The 21868-nt window shown below is 52.0% G+C and overlaps 1 protein-coding gene across 1 annotated transcript in view; it reads left to right on the top strand.

Moving 5' to 3' along the window:
- The first annotated feature begins 17106 nt into the window (after nucleotides 1-17106).
- The window catches only part of HRH2 (histamine receptor H2), a 29109-nt gene continuing 24347 nt past the window's right edge, over nucleotides 17107-21868 (top strand). Inside the window, exon 1 of the mRNA XM_088522711.1 lies at nucleotides 17107-18209. Coding sequence (XP_088378837.1) covers nucleotides 17116-18209 — 1094 coding nt within the window. The 5' untranslated portion in view covers nucleotides 17107-17115. The remainder of the gene's footprint in view (nucleotides 18210-21868) is intronic.

Genomic DNA, 21868 nt, shown 5'->3' with positions numbered 1-21868 from the left:
GGCGGATAACCTGCTGGTGTTAAGCCCTACAGCTCCCAGAAGCAGCAAGAGATGCAAGGCAGACCTGGCGTTTGGGACACATCTGATCTTGTAGTCTGCGTGTGTCCAGACATCTGCTACTAAGACCTGGTGCAGCTGAAACAATCTCTGACTTCACCCATTGCCGCTGATGACAGTGTCGTGTGGAGTAACTCAGTGAGCTGGGCTCAGCCTCACACATGGGATTCCTCTTCTTCATGGCAATTTATGGCCAATTCAGTATTTCAGCTACTGTTATTTATCACTGAGGCTCCCTGCTAACCGTTACCACATCAGTGAGAAGTTATTTAAAATGAGCTTCCAAATTAGCAAGTCTGCATTCATTTCTTTTATGTTCATTTCAGTTTATGAGGAATGTCAGCAAATCACAGGATCCCACTCAGGGTAAATTACCTGGGGATTTTATGCATGAACGTTGTGCTGAGCTGCAAAGGCGCTGTGGCAGCAAGCCCTTCACGCTGTTCTTAGTGCCTAAGGCACCAGGGAAAGGAGCCCAATCCTTTTTCAGAAGGATAGTCGGATTGGAAACAGCTTGCAAGCACAGGTAGGCTCCTGTATGCAGACCAAAGTCCATCCAGGTTATGCCTCCACCTCCCAGCCCCTGAAAGGTGATTCTTCCACCAGTTTATCATTACTGAGAAGGAGAGGAAGAGATATGAATCTGTCTTTTTGCCTGGTTTTATTCTCTGAGCCAAGAGCTTTTCCACTTGGCAGAAAGTGAAGTGGGGTTTGTGCTATTTAGAAGTGGAGAAATACCAGGTCTTGACTTCACAGATTTCTGGCAACAGTAATGCCCTGCAAAAACAATTTTGTTGGCAACAAAGTGCAAGATTCCTGTTTGCTGGAGCAGCCCGTGGCCTCTGTGGATGTTTTGCCTGATTCAAGGCAGATGGAACATGTCTCCTACCCTGTCAGGTTCCAGCAATGCCTTCTCCAGGATCCTTGCGCTGAGTCAGAGCAGCCCTGGCAATGGGACCAGAGTCAAAGCTGGCAACTCCCACGAGGAGGGTCTGCAAGAGAAGTTTGCACGAAGGCAGCAGACGTCAAGATGCCAAAGGATGTCGCTTCTCTCTGCGGAGCTGGAGGAGCAGGAGGGCGCTGGGGGGACCACGCTGCGAATCCGCTGCCCCGGCTCACCACGATGGCAGCAGCCACCGGTCTCCTGGGGTGCAGCGTGACAGCAGTGCTCCCCTTTGGCAAGGCGGGGGTTATTTTTAAAGCTGGGCCATGAAATGCAAGAGCTGTCTCATGAGGTGAGAGAGGATGTGCAAACACATGGCGTAAACACCAGAATTAGAAGTTTGCTCCAGACAACACAGGACAGAATGAAATTTCTCTCTGCTCAGGACCATGCTCAGAATTGTAGAAGAGCCCTAGGCCTGGGGCATGGAAGGAAAGGAGTAGCTGTTTGCCTTTCTGTCAGACTTCTTTTTCTGCATGGCACCTGGGATCCATTTTATCCCATGCAGATTCCTGCACTGTCGTGAGGATGGATTTAGCCTCTAGTACAGGCACAAGAAGCAGCTCTGGGAAATCCTAAGAAATCACTCCCAGCACCCAGCTGCCTGAAGCAAAGATAAGATGTCACATCCTACCAGAGCAGCCCCTTGCTCCCACGTACCCCATGAACAGCGGGAGCCATCTGCTCCCTTCCCTTCTGGAGCAACAACTTCTGGAGCAGCAACTGCACAGGAGTCATTCAGAGCAATCTATGCAAGCCAGTTCCAACATTTTCGAAAAGAAACATGTGACTTCTCCAGCATGAAACTTTTATTATTATTATTTCCTTTAATTTTAAGAGTTTTTAAATTCAATTACCTTAATTATCAAAAATAACCCACCAGTGATTTCATTTCAAGTCTGCACACTGACTAACCATCTGGCTCTATTTTCTTCCCCCTCTGGAGACACGGCTGGTGCCAGAGCTGCTGATGGGCTGGAGTCACTGTCAAGGAGCCCTGGCCATCCCTCACAACCTGCCTCTTCTCTCCTCTCCATCCGTGGCCACACGGCAGAGGGATCTCCTGACACTCCCCAGCACCACAGGAGACACTTTGCTGTCATGCCCAGGCTGGAAGCTCTTTTAAAGAAGCATTGCCCCTGCACCACTCTGCCCCCAACACATCAAACCACATGTGGGCTTTTAGACAAGACCTGAGTGTGCTCTTGGTGGCATCAATTGAAAACTGTCCTCTGGCTATAAAGAGAAAAGATCCCAGGTGCCTCCAAATCCCAGAGTTGGCCTTCCTGAAACACTGGGGGTGTCTGGCATCTGGACAAAAGTTTGGGGCATTTCTTTCTTTTTTTATTACTTATTTTTTAGTCTCTAACATGTTTCCAAACAAAGCAGTGTTGTCCAGCATTGCCTTAAGTCTTGCGTTATGAATCTTCTGGGAGCTGCATGCCCCAAATCCAGCACAACTCTCATGCTCTCATTCTGCCCTGTGAGATGGCCATGGCTGGTTTTTATGTTACATGTCCCAGATTTAAAAGTAAACAGCACAAGGAAGGGCAGGGGATCTTTCTTCCTGTTCTCTCCCTCAGGGCAAAGGTAGAACAAAACTTGTACATGGCCAAAGACAGAAAAGCAGCCGAACTGCAGCTCTGAACATCATTTGGTACATGGGGGCAACCCAAGAAATAGAGGACAACTAGATAAAAACAGACCATTAGAATCATCACTCATCCTGTGACTGTAATGAGGGATTCTCTGCTGTTCAATGTTTTTGACTGCTCAGCCCCTGCTCAGCACCATGTCCAGAATTGCCCTTCAGGACTCTGTCCTGTTGGTGCCCTGCATGTGGAAACAGGGGCTGCAAGTGTGGTCACCTGCGTGCAGAGACAGTCTGGAGTCTCTCTTAGTGGTTTTGTACCTTTGATCTATGGAACATGTGTTTTAAACCCAGAAAGAGCTCTTGTGTTGGTCAAGGAAATAAAAGGAAGGAGAGAGCTGATAAGAAATGGGGGCATGCATGTTGCAAAGCAGAGTCTCACCTTATGTTTTGAGACACCCAAGACGTAAAATGAGAACGGGCGAAGGCCAGCCTGAATTGCCTGTTAAACGGTAAAACAAATTACGAGAGAAGTTTTAGCCATATACATCTGAGGAAAAGAAGGGAAGAAATGGAGCTGCTGTGCAGAGATAGTGCAATACAGATTAAAGTCAGTCCAAGTGTGATCCAGCTCCTTTTAATGTCCCATAGGTGTACAGAGGAGGAAGGAGGAAATAGAAGTGGCAAATGTTACATCCTCTCTGGGACCAAGAGTCAGAGGACAGCTAGCCCAAGTCATGGGGGATGGCTGCTTCCTGTTCCCCAGTGCTGGAAAACTGCAAATCTGCCCAAGCAAACGCTCACAAAGCATAGCAAAAGAAGAGTTGAAAACATAGCTCCTTGACTCAAGGAAGGACAAAGTGCCACTTGATCAACTACAGACCACTGTGGTATCCCATGTCACATGCCAGGTTCGGAGCAAAGTCCAAGGAAAGGGGCACTTGAAGCTTGGGTGCCTATCAGCGCATTTTCCATTACCACAAGAGTGCCAGATACAGCCTGATACTGGTCTCAGATAAGATAGCTCCCTCAGTAGATGGGAGGGAATGAAGGAGGTCTACTCTACCTTGGCTGCAGCAAAATATTTGCTAGAGCACCACACCAACAGCTCTCTGATAACCTGGGAGAGACGGGGATTAGTTCAAGGGCTGTGAGGCAGATCTGCACCTTGCTGGAGTGGAGATGGAAGGAGCGGGACAGCACTGCCAATGGCCAGGACCCGAGCAGGAGTGACTATGGCAGGATCTAAGACCCGGCTTGGCAAAGATCTTCATGAACAACCTTGGCACAAAAATAGGGCTGTGCTCACCATGTTTGCTGGCCTAAGTGTCCCAGGCGCATGGAGATCTCGATCTCATATAAGAAAAAATAGGTGACCTGAGGATCTGCATAGTGGAGAAAGCGGACATTTAGCACGGCAGAGGGCAAATGCACCCATCAACCTCTAGCCTGTGCTTGCACAGTTCCCATTGTCACGCCTGGGTCATGACTTGCTTTCAGCACACCCGTTCATCCTGGGACCATGTGGCTGAGACCTTGGTACCCCAATGAATAGGATGATCGTGGAGCAGAGTCAAGGAAGGGTCTCACAGACCCTGGCCCCACTGAAGGGATGCAGCATCCTCTCTGTTTTCCTGAGACGGTAAGAGGGGTAGAAGTTGGGATAACCCTTCACCTGCGATGGAGGATGCCCAGCCCCAGCAGCATCAGTGGATCAGGAGCTGTCCAACCCCTGTGACTGCCCCTACAGCACAGAGTCACCGTCACTGCCACCCCACTTGATGCAAGAGTCTTCAAGTGCTGCTGTGGGAACATCTCAGTTTCACCACTTGAGACCGGTTTTAGTCCCAGCCAAAAATACTTCAGAAATATCCCATTCCCTTCAGCTCCTTCCTGCCTGTGGAGCGTGCATGAATGCTAAATCTCCTTTCCATAACTGAAACACTTGATTTACCGTCTGATTTCTAAAGATTTCTAGGAAAATCCCCAGCTCTGCTAAGCCAAAAACCAAGACCACGATATACCTAATCAGCTACACTAATCTCATGCCCTAGCACAGAACCAGCGCACTCTGCTCCCATTGCTAACAGACAGCTCTTGCGTATTCCAGCAGCGATGCTGGTTAGTTTATTTGAAGCAAATTACTTTTGAATTTCTCACCCTCCCTGCAAGGAATCTAATAGCACTAATCCTCCCATAACACCTATCTCTACCTTGCGAGGTCAGCGTCAGATGTGCAGGAAAGCAGGCTGAGCCTGGTTGGGGGTTCAGCATGTAGAGAGCCGCAGGGGAGTACTGGAACAAACACAGCTCTAATTCAATTTCTGTCCATTTTCCCTTTTGCCTTTACTTCATTGCAGATTATTATTTTTTAAACTGAAGTAAACAAAGTTGATCTGCTTCCAATTGAACTGCCCGAGGGCTGGCTTCTCTCCTCAAGACATCTGATAGCATCTTCACTAACAAGCTTATTCTCAATGGACCTGCAGTCCTTGAGGAGCAATGCATCATTTTGGGAAAGTCTCTCATCTTATAAAGAAAGCAGCATTTTATTTTCAGTCAGTGGCTATTTCATGCAGTTTTTAAACTAAACAAGAAATGGCTTCTATGAACGCCCCCCAGCCCCCCCCAAAAGAAAAGTGATTCTCATCTTGAACGGGGAAAGTTGGGAATCTCAATGTGTTTTGAAAATTACTTATTCTAAATGACAGAAGGGGTCATTTCACTTCCATTTCCAGCCTTTTCTAAAGCCCAACCTACTTGTTATGCTGCAGATGAGCATAAATTTCTAAATAAGTTGTTTCAAAGCAAAAAGCAAAAAAAAAAAAGAGCCATTCTACTTTGAAAAGTGCCAGAGTGAGACTTCACAAAGATTTCTAAATATAGATACTTCAAAAGAACAAGTGCAATAAGGAGAACCGGTCAAAATGCATCCTTTTCTATGCAGGCTGTCGGCTTTGAAGAACCCATGAGGGTTTTTTTCTGAAGAAAAGATGCTAAACTGGGAATGTTGCCTATGCAATTCCCTTTACTGCATGGGTTCTGGATCCTCTGTTGGCAGCTACGTGGCTGAGCGGGGCAGCAGGGCTGGACATGCCCGATGACACCGTGAGCCCCGGGCAGAGCAGCAGGACTGTCCTCACATGTTGTCCCTGTCTCGAGCAGGGCTGCACAGCAGCCTAGGGCAAGAGCCACATAGGGAGATACTGCAGGAAGCCACCGTCCTTTCCCCACATCACGTCATGTCACATCACAAACCAGGACAGAAGCGATGCCAGAATGACCGCGAGCGTGGGCATTCGCAAGGGCAACACATGGGAATTGGCTCTGTGCGCTGCTCAAGCCCAGCTGCTTGCAGGACACACACTTGCAGGTGGACACAGGACTGCAATTGCAAAAGACAGAAGAAAGGATGGTGCATAACCCAAATTTGATGGGGCTTCCCACACATTCCTGGGTCATAGAACCATGGTCTCTCCAGTGGGACTGTGGAAGCACAAGGCCCACTTACATTTAGTACATTTGCTCTTGCTAAAAGACTGACTTGTCTTCCTCAGCTTCAGGCAGCGCTTCTGAGGAAGCAGGTGGGGCCACGATTTATGCCTGCTTACAAGAGAAGAGACTTGGTTTCATACATGTGAAAACAGCTCTAATTACACTGCATCCTGTAACACCAAACAGGCGAACCTGGGGTCTCCACAGCACCAACCAGCTGGAGTATCCTGAATCTGGGGAGATTTATCTGCATTATCAGAACTCCCATCCCTGGAGCAGGACCCTCTTTGCGGTGTTGTACAAACGCAGAATAAATGAAAGGTCTCACCCCAGCAATCTAGACAAGCTATACCCAGGGGGGACAGAGATAGCAAAGAAATAGGAGTAGGGTCAGCATTGTTAGGAGCCACCTTAGCTCCACACTACCAGTCCTGTCCCGACAATTAGCAGCAGAGACAGCCTTACCTTTTCTGAGCAAGCCCAGGTGAATTTAGCCAAAAGATTTTCAAGTGTATTTGTGATGAAATGAATTGTTCTTGAGCAGTCTCTGTAGACAACAATCAGGTTTTGGGGAGAGTGTGCTCTTCTCACAAGGCTGTTTCCTAATTTTGTCAGTGCATCAAATATAGCCCATAAATTAAAATCTTCTATTCAAAGCCTATTTTGAACAATCCTACTTCCTTCAATTTAAAAGATACAATAAGAATAGATTAGCTCTTACAAATTAAAAGCCTCTCCTACTTAACAAATTGTCTGTCTGCAACAATTAATTGTCTGGAGAGAATTTCCAATCCTACATGTTTGGCCTCATTCCAGACTGTGTGAGAAAAAGAAATATTTGGGAATTTCTTTCACCACCAAGTTAGCTTCCCTACCTCCCAAATCAGGCAGGATAGGGTTTGACCAGTGTACCTGGCGAGAGCTCATCCTTAGCACAGCAAGTGGCCACTTTCTTTTGTAAGTGCAGCTGTAACCAAGTGCCTGTGACAAGTCTCAGCTTGCACTTCACAGGGGGAACATTCTGTGGAAGTTTCACCTCACGCTTATACATTTTTCATAGGCTTGGATGCCAGATCTTTAACTCTGAGCTGCTGCAGGCTTTCCAGTGTTGATGGTTGGCAGAAGTTCATGGAATGTATGGACCATATATACTGAAACATTGCAGGGGTGGCAAGGCACCCGCTGCTCATAGTGTCTTCTGCATGTTCTTCAATCCCATGCTGACCCCTTCAATTCCTTCTGTCTTTCCTCATAGGACATATCATCCAGGCCTCTATCATTTCTGATTCTCTCCCATGGAGCTCTTCAGCCATCAAGCTCTCCATGAAGAAGGTCATCGAGGTGAAGCGAGGTGGGCCCTGAGCACCGGAACAGCCTCATGGTAGGCATGTAGATATGTGGACCACACTTCGCTGGTCCAAAGCTGAAACAGGACAGGTAGTTCCAGGTGTCCCGACAGAGCCAAAAATGCTGCAGGTGTCTGAGCAGCCTGGAGCATCCCAACTTCTTGCCCTGCTGCCAGACCTGGAGCAGCCAGCAACACGGCCTCCTCCGCACCTGGAAGAAGGAACAGCTTTGTGCAGCCCAGAATCCAGCTGCTGCCATGAGATACCACCCCGGCTCTGATCTCAGCAGCGTTTGGAGCAGGATTAAGCATTCATCAGGAAAACAAGGACATTGATGATTGCATTCATCAGGTTCAATGAAAAAGCCTATTTAAAAAAAGAAAAAAAAAAAACACTTTTCAAAACTACAGCTTGTTGCTCACTTTCTGGGAAGGCTTCTTGCACACCGGCTGATCTGCATGTGCTGTAGATGCTCACGCTCACCTCGAGCCTTGTGGTCTGGTGAGGGCTGTCTCAGCCTCTCATAGACTTCAGGTTTTCCTCTTGCTCCTTACAGTATATCAAAGAGATGAAAAACCCTGCACAGGAGTCATACACACTCCCCATCTAGGGGCCAGCCTGCTCTCTGCCTGCCGTGAAGGTCTAATCTCTCACCATATCACTGGGAACAGCTCTGTTCAGACCATCATTAGCCCTTGGACAAGGAAAGGAGAAACAGTCCTCAGCCCTCAACTTCCTGAAGATGCTCTCAGAGCCGGGAGGTCCCTGAGAGGCCTGGATGGGTTTCCTGTGGTGCACAGGCTTCGAGCCAGCCACACACCCGTGTGACCACAAGTAATCTGTCTGCAACCCTTTATTTCTAAGTCTCTTCCTTCAAAGCCACTTGTAGGATGCAAAAGACAGGAGAGCTTTGTGCGACACCCACAGACCAACAACCTGGAAACAGACCTTCAGCATCCCTCACTCTGCATTTAAGAGAAGCTCAGGGAAGTTTCCCACCAAATCACAGCTTGCCCCCATCCAGTGGATGAGGTGGGAAAGGCCTGAACACTCTTTTGCTCTCCAGGATGCAGAGACCGCATCCCAGAAAAATGCCTCTGGACAGAGATTTGCTTGGAATAGCTGATATTTATGGTACTGCAAATACACACATGAGAGAAAGTTTTCCTTTTTCTGACAGGATATTGCTCTGGACCCCAGCCACGATCCAGCGCAGGTCTCACACTGGATCTGCTCACACAGCGTGCTTCTTCATATGGCTGACATGAGTGGGCTGGACCCTGAGTTTGGGCTTGCTGAGGCTCTTTCACATTTCCTTTCATTGAAATAATTATTTCCCACAAGTATGCACTGGATTACACATCTACAAGCAGGGAAAAATCTGAGATTTTTGTTGTTAACATTTTTCCAGGACTGAGTTTTCACTGCAACATACTGGTTAAGAAAAAAAAAAATCGATTACTAGCACTCCACAAATCTGGGAAATCTCTGTCTTATATTTTTTTTACCATATATCAAGTGGAATTCAAAGTCCTCTGATAACGTGACTTTTTCTGTCTATCCAGGTCCTGTGACCAGATCAGCACCTTTCTGTGGACTTTTTTCCTGTGGAAAAAAATGAAGCTAAAAGTCCAGCACTAGTTTCTTTTCCCAGTCCTGGGATCAGTTGCTGGAGTCCATATTCATGTCTTTAAACTCAGCAGGACTCCTCTCCAGACCATCACAGCTTACGCTGCCCAGTGCATGTCTCCCAGCACCTGCTGCTCCTGAACAGTTGCTCTGCACACCAGAAGTGTTGTTTTCCAGACAATTTCAGCCTCCCTGACAAAACCCCAGTGCTGCTGGCTTTACTCTTTGCCCCGTGGTCACCAGCCTCCTGGCAGAAACTCAGGCAGCAGCTTGGAGCCACAGGCTGTCTCTTCCCAGAGGCACCGCAGAGCTGTTCAGAGGACCCTGCATCCCCTTCCTTAGAGCCTCCTTCTCCTCGCTCCTGGGTAGAGCATGAGCCCAGGCAATGGGATCTCAGCACATGGCTCCTTCCCTGTCCCTCCATGCCTCAACTTTTGCCTTTTTCAAATCCAGCCCATGCTGGAGAGACATGTACAGAACGGCACCTCCAAGCCCCTCTTGGAGCCGAGCTGCCACATGGGTTGCGACACGCGACCCGTGTTGGCTCTCTGGACACAGCTTCCACCATCCAGGGTTTTGCAGGAGCTCCTGCGCTTACCAGATCTCTTATTCCTGGCATCCCTTTCCACGGCTTGCCTTGCACTTTCCCAGCAATCCAGCTCCCAGCATTGCCGAGACCTTTAATGACTGCTGCTTCGCACACACACACAGATGCTAGACCTCAAAAGGCTCCTCCATTTCATTTCCTGTCTCATTAATCACTCCACTGCTCAGCAAAGCCCATTTGGGGATTGTCCCGATTTATGAGTTTCTTCACTTGCTCCACGCAGACCCCATCATGCTGATTCATGCAGATGTCGTTGCACTGTCTAGATGCACGCTGGGCTAGCCCCAAGGCTGATGCTTCCCAGATGCCTCTTTCTGGGGTGAAGTCTGTCACCACTAATGCTTGCCAGATGCCAGCTCTCCAGGTGTTAGGTCTGCCACTTCCTGGGATGCTCCAGCAGGTGCAGAGCCTGCTCGTGCAGGCTGCACTGCTCACACCTCCTGCGCTCGGCTCTCCAATAGCTCTGATTCAGCACACTAGCCCCAGAGGTCCCTCAGGAGCTGTAACAACACAGCCTTTGCATAAGATCAGATTCCCAGGATCTGCTGCGGTCAGGAGACTGCAGAAGTGCTGAATTTCCACACACAGAGGGAATCCCCTATCCCCATATCTGACATGGGAGAGAGACCTGCAGTCCCAGAGCTGCTCCGCTCCTGCATTGCATGTGACAGCATCTACAGAGCTGGGGCCAGGGATTGCAGCTGAGGATGGACCCAGGGGCCTGGCGCTGTGGGGCAGGCCTCTGTCACTGTGCACTGCATGGCCACATGATGCGTCCCCACGGTGTCCTCAGAGGAGCTGGCGGGTTTGCATGGTGCAAAGGGGACTGTGCAGAGATCTCAGCATCAGGGTACTGTGCAGCTGTGGGAACCTGGGCAGCCTGCTGTTTCCATTAAATCTGTTCGGATGGCTTAGAGCAAGGGGGTGATATGGCATGGACAACCAGAGGCTTTTATTCCTCCATCATGTGTCCCTTCCCAAGATTTCCAGACAAAGATCTTCCCTAGAAGAGAGCCAAAGGACAGGCCTCAGCATAAATCAACACCACAGCAATTTTGGCTTTCAAGGACATTCCTGAGCAGATTTGGAGCTTGCATAAAGGGACAGGTCCCATGGCAGCAGCACTGCACTACCCGCTGCGAGAGTGGCCGCTAGTGCAGTGACCGCTTCCCTTCTCCTGTACATGGACACATCGCAGGACTGCGAAGGCACAGGAAAACCTTCGAGCTTCAGCAGATCATAAGCTTGTTGAAGACTGATCCTGGCTTTGGTGTGTGCAGATAAACATACCAAAGCCACTTTGCCCTATAGAGCATTCCCACCGGACTGGGCAGGAGACTGTGGCAAGTCCACGCAGGGCGTTGAGGGGTCTTAGCTGGGCTGATCTAGCAGGAGGTTCTGCCCTGCTCCGGCTCAAGGAGCCCAGGGGCTGCATCCACTGCCAGAGTCGAACATGAGTCCATCCCTGGCTATTGAATGGAGACTTGCAGGTGGCAGAAGGGACTGAAGCACCTTGCTCTCAGTGCATCACTGCCTGAGGACAGGCTCTGCTCTAGAGAGACACCTCAGAGGGGAAATAGCCATCCTGGGCAGCTGGTGTTTGCGCAGTGCATTGAAACCCGCAGATGACGGATCTGGGAGACACAGGAGGTTGCCACTGCCTGTTCGGCGTTTGGCCCAGTTCCTCTCAGCCATCACACACGCGGAGGACAACATCCAGCACAGACCAGCACGAGACATGCCCTGTACCCACATGGTCCCTGCACCAGCACGAGGAGCCTTTGTTCGTCGGCACTGCCTGCACCGAGGACCTGCCTGCTGCCTGGGCACCAGCTGCCTCGAACTGCAAGAAGAGCAGATTTGCACCCTGCCAGCTCCAATTCCCAAATAGCAGCACAGGCGTCTGCTGCTGGGACCTGGTCAGGTCCTTGCATGCAGCGAGCAGGCAGTGATGATACCAAAGCCTTCACGCTCACGAAGCAACACACAAGGAATCCACGGTGAGAGGCCCAAGGCACCCTCTGCCCCTCTCCACGTGCACCTCGGCGCCACGTGCCCGCCGTGCGGCTGCACCTCGGCGTTTCAAACTTGCCGGATGATCCCCGCGGTGCCTGTGTTCACAGCTCTGATCCCACCCACTTCTGGTCTGACTCATGTTGCAGTCACCGCTGCCTGGATATTGCTGCTTGCAGAGGGAGGAGAGAGGGAGGGAGGGACGGAGGCAGCACCGTGCACATGCTGGAGCCACCGGCCACACGGGCAGCCCGACTACAACTTGGAGGAAGCAGCACCGAAAAGGGCACCCACCTGCTCCCCACGGCACCGCATCCCAGGTAAAGCTCTTGTTTTGTTTTCCTGCTGCTGGTTACACGGGCGAATCTCTGCACAGGTGACATCGCAGAGGGGTTGGGGGCTCCTGGCCGCAGGCGGGGACATGCTGAGCACCCCACGCTGCCTCGGCTCAGACCAAGGCAGGGGCGAGAGCAGAGAGAAGCCTGGGGACTTGCTGGGGACCCACGGAGCCAAGAGCATCGACGGGATGCTCCAGCAGCGGCAGGAGCGGAGCAGCTCCCGCTCCACGAGGTTTGCTGCCCATTTCCCCTCCATCAGGGCCGTAGCAGCCGGGGGGTCCCCATCCCACCCAGCTCTCACAGCAGCCTCTGGACCCACATGAAGGGCACGAGCGGTGGTTACTGGTTGTGCTGCTGGCCGAAGGGGCTGCTTTAGGGCGGGAAGGTGAATCCAGGGACTTGTGCAGTAACTTCTACTGCTCTAGCAGCCCCCATAAGCTCCGCGCTGCATTTTCAGTTTCACCTCCCTCACGAAACCTTTGCAGAGGAAACTTTGAGATGCTGTCTGCTCTCTGTGGGCTTCCGTGCATCTCTGCTCTCTCTGCCTCCAGGCGCTCTGAGCTCTCTCCTACCTGCAGAGTGCCCCGTCTAGCCGAGACCTTCCCCTGGGAGCATCCGGAGGGCGGGCAGCCCCCGTGGGGAGGGGGCTGCATCCTGCTTCCCCAGCCCCTCTGCTCACCCCCCAGGGGTGATACCCCCGTGCCAGCACTCCCACAGAGCCGGCCCGTGCATCTTTACTAGAAGAAAAGTCCTGGGCAAGTCAGAGTAGTTTGTTCCTGCCTTTCCCCATATGCAGGGATAGGGCCAGGCTGGGAGCAAGGCATAGAGAGCACAAGGCAAAACTGCCAGGGAAAATTGCAGCCACGTGGGACCCTGGTGTCCCTCGCAGCCCCAGGGGCACACAGAGTGGGCAAGAGAGGGAGAAGAGGTAGCAGAGTTCAGCAGCCAAGGTGCAGGGAAAGCAACGCGGAAGGATGCCCGGGGATGCCAAGCGGGATGGGCAGCGCGGGAGGAGCATCCCTTCCCAAAGGCTGCTCATGTGAGAGTCAGAAATGACCCCACAGCCTCAGCAAACCCTCCGCAGACAGCAGGGCAAGCCAATTTCTGTCCTTCTCACATAGTCCTCAAGCCTGGGTCCTGGCAAATTTGGTCTTTCCCACATGTGAGACAGACTCGTGGCTCCGGCAGAGGGGTGAAACAGCCTTTTTGCAAAGGTCCCCACGCCCCTGGCGACGCCTGCTCTCGGACCTCAGGCATCCTCCTGCAGACCGGGGCAATCCCTGCCCTCCCGACAGCCACACGGCCCGGCCCGAAGCCCCACACAGAGCACCCAGATGTTTAATCGCTGGGAGCACTCGAGCACAATTTTAGAAAAAGCCGCCAACACTTTCCTGCAAGAGCTGCGAGGCCAGGGAATTTGCTTTGTTCCTAATTGTCTTGTGCCAGCCCTTTGCTCAAAAACACATTAATGCAAGAGGCAAGAGAGGGTCTGCCTGAGCACAGAGTCACCCCATCCGCAGAACAACTAAACAAATCATTCAGGTTTTGTCCTGCATCCACTGTCACTGCCCATGGCCTTGCAGGTGGTGGAAAACCCTTCCCAAAGGCAGGCTGACACATCCAACACTCCCCAGGAGCTCCTTCCTGCACTTGCATCCTTCAGGGGTGCAGATGCACCTAGGCTCTTCATGAATTTTAGATAAATCTTTTATGCCAGAAGTGGAAGCACGTAAATAGAGAGCAGCAAATGTATTTACCTCTCCTACAGAAATGGACCCTGCCTCCCATTAGCCCTGCTGCAGAAGTGCACAAAGTGCTGGAACAAAAAATGCTCCAGGAAAGGATGCTGAAAGGCAGACAGGGGAGTAGAAATAAAATAGGATAAAATGCAATAGAAATTTACCGTATATGAATCACAGCCCCCTCCCTATTGGAGATAATTGACATTTAAAACAGGAACACAGTGGATCAAAATACATAGCCTTCAACAGAGCAGAGAATATCCATTCAGGTAGCAGAAGGCAGGAATTACTACAAGAATTGCAATGAGTTTAAAGAACCACCTAATGGGGAGATGACATTACCTTACAATAGAAGGATCATTATTGCTCTGGAGAAGGCTATTAATGGAGTTTCTCAAAGATGGGTCTCAATGAATTTTATTTAATGGCTTTCATCAGCGATCCAGGCTCAAAAAAAAAAAAAAAAAAAAAAGAAAAAAGAAAAAGGGGAGAAGAGGAGTCCTGTATGAAAATATATTGATAAGAAACTTGGGAGAAGTTTTAAACTCCATGAGGCACTAAAAACACTACAGCGGAAGAACTAGAGTGTCTGAAGATTGACAGAAACTAAATGGTTTGGCAGAAGTTCATGCTTTTAGGGATTAACAGCAAAAATTGCTACCTGAAGCTGGGACTCAGCAGTTGAAAACAGCATAGGAGAAACATCCAGCTTTTAGGTAACCTCAGGATAGCTATAAGGAAAGAAATGCAATCTTAGGATGTGTCAGACAAGTTTTTGTGGCAGAGAGCATCCATCAGAATGCTAGTGCCCCTGCAAAAAGCACTGGAAGGACTTCCTTGAATTGCTGTCCTGCTCTGGACCCACACTAGGGGTGATTTTGACCAGGAGCAAGTCCAGGCAGCAGTGTCGGGGCAGGCAGATGAACACAAAACTTAGGAAATGGGGCTGCAAGGATATGACTTTTTAGACTTCCTAGAATGGCCATCAAGGGAAACAGCTGCTCAACGCATAAGTCAAGGAGGAAACAAGCCCATTCTGCTGAAATACACCGGGAGCCGAAGCCACGCCGCGAGACACGTGGCCATGAGTTAGACGGGCGGAAAACAAGGGGCAGACGCGCGGTCACCAGCACCGCGATGCTCTGCAAGGGGCACGCAGAGCCCCGAGCTTGCTGCGGTTCCCAGGGGATGGCACCACGTCCAGCCCCACGGTCCCTTCTCCCCGGCCAGCCCCTGGCCTCCCTCTCCCACGAGGCCGTGCCCAGGCACGGAGGCTGCAGTCCTCCGGAGGGAGGTTTCCATTCAGGCATTGGGCTGGGGGGCATAGGAGCGTCTGCTCACCCCGTGACACAGGGAGGGTCTCGCTTTTGGAAGAAGACTTGCTTTTTGGCCAGAACGGAGCATGAGACTGCTGCACAGCTTCCCGTGACCACCTGGTCCTGCTCCATCCTGGGCCAGAGCAAACTCCAGAGAGCGTTAAGGAAAAATGAAGTGTCAGAAAAGAAAAAAGAAAGCGCCCATTTCTTGCATTAAGAGCAAAGTAGTAAGAGGCAAATCCATCTCTGTACGGGACTGCAGTGCCAGCCCTGGAGCCTGCCCGAGTTGGGGAAAACGGCACAGCCTGCACTAGGAGATGTAAACACAAGTACATACAAGCGGTTTGAAGCCCAAGGCCCCACACTGGTGTGGAAGAAGGAGGCCGTGCTGGGCTCATCCACCCGCTCTGGGCGCAGGCAGCATAGCAGGAACTCTGTGGTGCCACAGCTACAGGAGAGCAGCAGATCCGCACGATCTGTAGCTGGTGCCGAGGACACCGATGCGGCCAGACCGCTGTGTCCCACCAGCGGCTCTGCAGCCGAGCGCTCAGGACAGCCCACGTGCGCTGCAAGAGCTGGTGGCAGGAGCAGGTTGCTGATGATGCTGAGGCTGCAGTCCGCCCACAGCATTTTCCAAGCGTGCTACTCCCCCTATAATTTACCTTGTCATTTCCAGCACTTTGGGAGCAATGAAAAAAAAAATTCCTTTCACTCGGAAATACCCTTCTCTAGGAACAACCTGTTCCGACAGCGGGCAGGCAGCGCTCAGCTTGCTCCGCACTCCTTTTGTAGGCAAACAAAGAGCTCCCTGTGGCAAGAGCCCATGCTGCCGCAGGAGGTGAAGAGCCGCTCCGCACGCGCCTGCCGCGGCCGAGGGCATCGCATCCATCCCCACACAGGCCGAATCCCAGTGCCCAGACCCCTGTGCAACCACGGGTTTGCCCCCCTTGCCAGACCACCTCCCATGGGCTGGATCATCACTCCTCATTCTTCAACCATTCCCTGGGAAAGAACAGGGCTGCAGGTATCTAATCCACCAGGTCTCAGTAACCAGCAGTTATTTACTCAGGAGTCTCTCGGGTACACTGTCTTGCTTGGCTCACACACCCTCAGCTGTGAGCACAAGTCACCTCGAGCACATTTCACATAGAACTATGTCACCAGCAAAGCAGTGATTTCCTTTCTGGGTTGAAAAGGCAACACCAGGCACAGGCTGCCAAAGGACTGTCCAAAACAAACTTAATAAGGCAAAATTTCACAAGTACTTCCTTTTAAAAGTGCACTTGAGCTTTAGAAATTCTCAGGAAAGAGTCTTTTCTTGTTCCCTTTCCAAGGGCCCTTTTAACCAGAAGCCTGTAGGAACTCGATGCCTTTTGACCTCCTGCCTATAAGTTATGTAGTCACCCTCGAGGGCTGGAGGAGGGAGGCTGGCAGCATTCCTGGCTCCTGAAGGACTTTCCATTTCAGGTCTACACGGGCTGGAGCACCTAGCAAGCAGCAAACGCACCCACAGCCAGGAGGGATCCAAGAGGGGCTCTTCAAAGGACCTTCACCCACTGCAGCTCTGACTTGACCTTGTTTTTCCAGGTTATCCTTGGGAGGCAGCAAACCTCTGTTCCAGTTGCAGCTCTGCTAGCGAGGAAGGCACGTAGCCCAGTCTTCTTCTTGACTTTTCCGATGTAAACACACAGAGAGAGCAACACAAGGATGAGACCACACAGGACCTGATCCCACTGTTTTCTCAGAGGAAAAGGCAAAAGAGGGAACAACTGAGAGCCATCAGCAGCTGCAGAGGATCAGGTCCAGCACTAAGCTCCCAGGTGGGGCCAATATGCACATGTGATTTGTAGGCCTATGTCTTTCCCTAAGCTGTGTCATTCCTAACATACAAGGTTGCACATGTCAAGTGACTCTGTAATGTTCTCCATGGTCATCGTAGGCACAGAGTAGGTTTGAAAAGTGCTCCAAAGTTGCCTAGGAGAAGCTTATTCCAAATAGGCGAGGAGAGCAAGGCCATCTCCATCCATGCCCCTGCACTATGGATCCCTGTTACAACCTCACAAACCTTCCAGAACCCATGGACTTCCACCTGCAGGTGCTGGTTGGGTCCTTCCTCGCCATCCTCATTGTGTTCACCCTCTGTGGTAACGTTGTTGTCTGCCTGGCTGTCACCTTCGATCGCCGGCTCCGCAGCCTGACGAACTGCATCATCGTCTCCTTGGCCATCACGGACCTGCTGCTGAGCCTCCTGGTGCTGCCCTTCTCTGCCTTCTATGAACTCACCCACAAGTGGCCCTTTGGCAGCATTCTGTGCAACATCTACATCAGTCTGGATGTCATGCTGTGCACAGCTTCCATCCTCAACCTCTTCATGATCAGCCTGGACCGCTACTTTGCGGTCACCACCCCTCTCCGCTACAGCCAGCTGGTCACCCCCTCCCGGGTGACCGTGGGCTTGGTCATTATTTGGGCGGTTTCACTCATGGTCTCCTTCCTACCGATCCACTTGGGCTGGAACACCAATGGGACAGCAGTGCAAAACGCAGCCTCCGACTGCAGCAAGGAGTGCAAACTGGAGGTGAACCCCGTGTACGGGCTTGTGGATGCCTTGCTCACCTTCTATATCCCGTTGGTCGTCATGTGCATCACCTACTACCGAATATTCAAGATAGCGAGGGAGCAGGCCAAGAGGATAAACCACACGTGGTCCTGCAGCGGCAACACCCCCATGCCGCCCATCGTGAAAGAGCACAAAGCCACAGTGACCCTCGCAGTTGTTTTGGGAGCCTTTGTTGTGTGCTGGTTCCCCTATTTCACAGTGTTCACTTACCGGGGCGTGTGGGGGGACAGCAGCGTGAGAGGTGCACCCATGTCCATCGTCCTCTGGCTGGGCTATGCCAACTCAGCCCTGAACCCCATCCTTTACGGCACTCTCAACAGGGATTTCCGCATGGCCTACAAGCACCTCCTGCACTGCTGGAAGAGCGGGGGGCCCAGGGCCTGCCTGCCTGCCCCCCGCAAGGCCCAGCCCAGGAGATCTCCGCAGGGCCATGGCGGGCAGGAGGGAAAGCCTCTGAGGCTGGAGATGAGGAACGGGACAGGGATCTTGCTGGCTGACAGAGCACCCGAGAGGTAAGAGCTTTCTCATGGGCATGGGTTTGGTGGCAAGTCCATCCCCAGAGAAGGAGGCAAAGTTGGGAAGTCAGCACCGTCTGGACTTTCCTTTATATCTGCACTTTTCTATTTTTACTGTTAAGCAACGAGCTTTCCCAACAGGAAGTCCTTCACCAAGCACCCCTTGCTCTTTACAAGCACCCAGCAATTTGTCACCCTCCGTGCATCCCTCTGCACAGGGAGCACTGTCCAGGCTACCCAACTGACCCAGGCCATCGCAACCACCTCAGGGAAGGACAAATGTCCCTGGCTTTGCTGTGTGTTGGGGACAGCTTTGCCTTCAGATTCTGCTATATGTAGTGTGGATGCAGCCACCAGTCTCCGCTGCTCTTCAACACTGGCCATGTTCTGCTCTCTGATGGTGGTGGCCAGCAGAGCTTGAGCACACATCAGAGCTGTGGGGACCCAGAAAAGGTCACTTCCCGGCACAGCAGGGGAGACATCGTGTTATCTCCAGTGTGCAGAGAGTTAACATGCCTGTGGTCACCCTGAGCAGTCCAGGGGGTTCCTGTCTTGGCTAGGACACACATTCTCAGTTTGGAGCCCCCACATTCAGCTGTGAGGCCAGCCAACAGCAAGCTCCATCCCTGTCACTAGGAAGGAGCAAGAATAACCAAAATCAGGCTGGCCAATGTTTTTAGAAATACAAATAGCTATGCAAGTTAGAGCCAAAAGTTCCTTCAGCATCACGGGGGTGGGACTCTGCTGCAGCCCATGGTCTGGGGTACCCAGGCAGGGGTACCCACATCCCCACAGAGCCGGGCCAGTGCTCCCACCGCCTGGCCCAAAGGCACCCTCCTGCCAGAGCCTGGGGAGAGCGGATCCAGCTGCTCTGCTGTGGTGCAAACTACTGCTGCTCCTGAGCCTCTAATCTAACCTTTCTCAATGCCTGATAAACAGCGCAGAAACTTTCCATCCTGTAGATAAGTTGTCCTTTTGCTCCAAGTGTGCCAACAGAAACACCCAAGCTCATGCTCTCCTGCAGCATACACCCTTGCCTCCCCCTGCTCCGCCAAGTCTCAAGCCAAGGAAAGGAGAGAACAGAGGGGCAGACCAGACAGCAGAGCCATCCAAAAGGCTCAGCGTGCACCCTGGGTGCTTCCCCTGGGTGCTCAGGGGTGACTTCATTCCAAGGGAGAGGCAGCCTACGTAGGGGCACACCCTGCCCCAGGAGGCAAGTGCAGGGATGGGCGAATGCAAACAGCTCTAAGACTGCAAGATCCGGGGACTTCCTTTACAGTTTCCAGGAAAATAATTAAGCGTGCGAAAATACAACACTTGGCGAACATAGTTGCAGGTGTATAAAAATACCTAGAGACAGCACGTGTCTGGCATGACACAGATACTTCTGCAAACATACCGAGTCAGGGAAGGAGCTGTGGAGCTGTGCTGGTTCCTCACACTAAAGCACAGCTTCTGGATGAGGTGGCTGCTTGGGAGAGCTCAGGTACAGGGACCCTACACACAGCTGGGAGAGCTGGGGACAGGTTCTCGGGACTTCCCTCTGGCAACCGAAAGAGAGGAAAGAAGTAATAAGTCACTGATACCTCTGGAAAGTGCCAATTAATGACCAGAGCAGGAGGAAAAGGGGAAGAAAGAGGGATTTCTGTTCCCCAGGCCAAGGGCAGAGCTGCCAGCGGAGCAGCAGCTGCAGGTGGGATGGGGCTCAGCGGGACCATTTGGAAGCAGTGCTGGAGGTGACGGGGTGAAGCAACTGCAAGAGGAGCAACTGTCCTCTGGGACTGCGCCTGTGTCAAGGGCTGCTGGCCCCATCCCGCTGCTTCGCCGGTTGTCAAAAGGAAACATGGAGTCAAGTAACATGGAGATAAATTGTGCAGAGAGCAGATGCTGGCGGAAGGAGACCTACTCTGTCCCTAGATTTTGTTTCTTGACAAGCTGTATTTCACAGCAGCAGTCAGTCCCTGGAGCAGCACTGGAAGTCCTGGTCAGAAGAGAGGGCAGAGGATGGATCCTGCTGCACCAGAACTCGCACAGGGCCAGGAGAGCTGCGGGGCCGAGCCAGGGCCTTTGGGTGATCGCGTGAGTTGGCCACAAGGGCACCCTGCTGCCTCCTGGTCAAGAAGGCCAATGGGATCGTGGGGCGCATTGAGAGGAGCACCTCCAGCAGGTCCAGGGAGGTGATCCTGCCCCTCTACTCAGCCCTGGTGAGGCCACATCTGGAGTATTGTGTCCAGTTCTGGGCTCCACAGTACAAGAGGGATGTGGAGCTGCTGGAGAGAGTCCAGCGCAGGGCCACAAGGATGATCAGGGGCCTGGAACATCTGCCCTATGAGGAGAGGCTGAGGGAGCTGGGTCTGTTCAGCCTGAAGAAAAACAGGCTGAGAGGGGGCCTGATCAGTGTATATAAATACCTCAACAGAGTGAGTGAGGAGGATGGGGCCAGCCTCTTCCTGTGGGGTGGCCAGCGACAGGACTAGAGGAAATGGCCACAAACTGAAGCACCAGAAGTTCCACAGGAACTTAAGGAAAAAATTCTTACCAGTGAGTGTGACAGAGCCCTGGCACAGGCTGCGCAGAGAGGTTGTGGAGTCTCCTTCTCTGGAGATCTTCAAAACCCACTTGGATGCAGTCCTGTGCCACGTGCTCTCGGTGACCCTGCGTGTGCAGGGGGGTTGGACTAGATGATCTCCAGAGGTCCCTTCCAACCTTGGCGTTTCTATGATGGGAAACTTGGAGGAATACTTCTGGCAGGAGAAATAACTCAGTTTCCCATCCAGGCTCGCTCCTAGGGAGTATGGCATGGAGGGAGGGGACAGGCATCAGCTGGCTCTGTGCCAGCACACACACATGCGATGGGAAGAAACGCAAGCACAGTTTTTTCTTGACCTTTATAAATCCAGCACTCACTTCCCCATCCCACACAGCATCACCGCTGTGGTTTCTACTTGCTATCAGATAAGAGCTCGACTGCGCTCAGAGCGATCTGCTCTAGCTCCTGCTTTCTCCATTTCATGCCTTCGTCTGCTGGTTCATGTGGAAACGCCAGGCAATCCCTGTCCCAGCACAGAGAGCAGCAGCTGTTTGCACATCTGGCTACCGCAGTACTCACCTCCGTGGGGCTGCCGGGAGCCACCACTCCTCACTGGACTGTGCAGAGCACTGGGCTTTGCTTTACATTGTGAGACCATTCACAGGGGTCCAGGCAGGATAAAAAAAGCTAAGGGGAAAGGAGCACTCAGCACCAGCTGGGTATCTAGCAGCTAGAAAACTGCGAGGTCACAGCGGCCAGGGCTGAGCACGCAGCTCAGCATCACCCTCCTGCAGGTGACAGGCTGTGCTCAGAGACACTCAGGGCATGTGGCCACGTTGTACGGGCAAAGAGGGGCCATTCCTGTCAGGAATGGCTGCATTCCCAGCCCCGAAACGCCAGCCCTCAACTGCCCTCCTCTGCTGCTGGCCTCAATGGGACTGAATGGGGCAGATATTGGGGCAGGGAGGGCATGGGAGAGCCAGGTGAAAAAAAGGGAGCCTGGAGGGCTCATCCCTCCTGGCGCCAGCCCACGGATGTGTTCTCTCTCTCTCTCTCTCTCTTTTGTTCTTTTACGCTGCCTTCATACATGCTTACCCCTTTCCAGCACTGGCACTTTCCCGTGAGC

This window comes from Tinamus guttatus, unplaced genomic scaffold, assembly GCF_059628265.1.
Source record: "Tinamus guttatus ecotype Peru unplaced genomic scaffold, ASM5962826v1 Tinamus_guttatus_pri_ptg000155l, whole genome shotgun sequence".
NCBI classification, from domain to species: Eukaryota; Metazoa; Chordata; class Aves; order Tinamiformes; family Tinamidae; genus Tinamus; species Tinamus guttatus.
The sequence above is the reverse complement of the archived record's forward strand: the minus strand, read 5'-3'. Positions and strand labels throughout refer to the sequence as shown.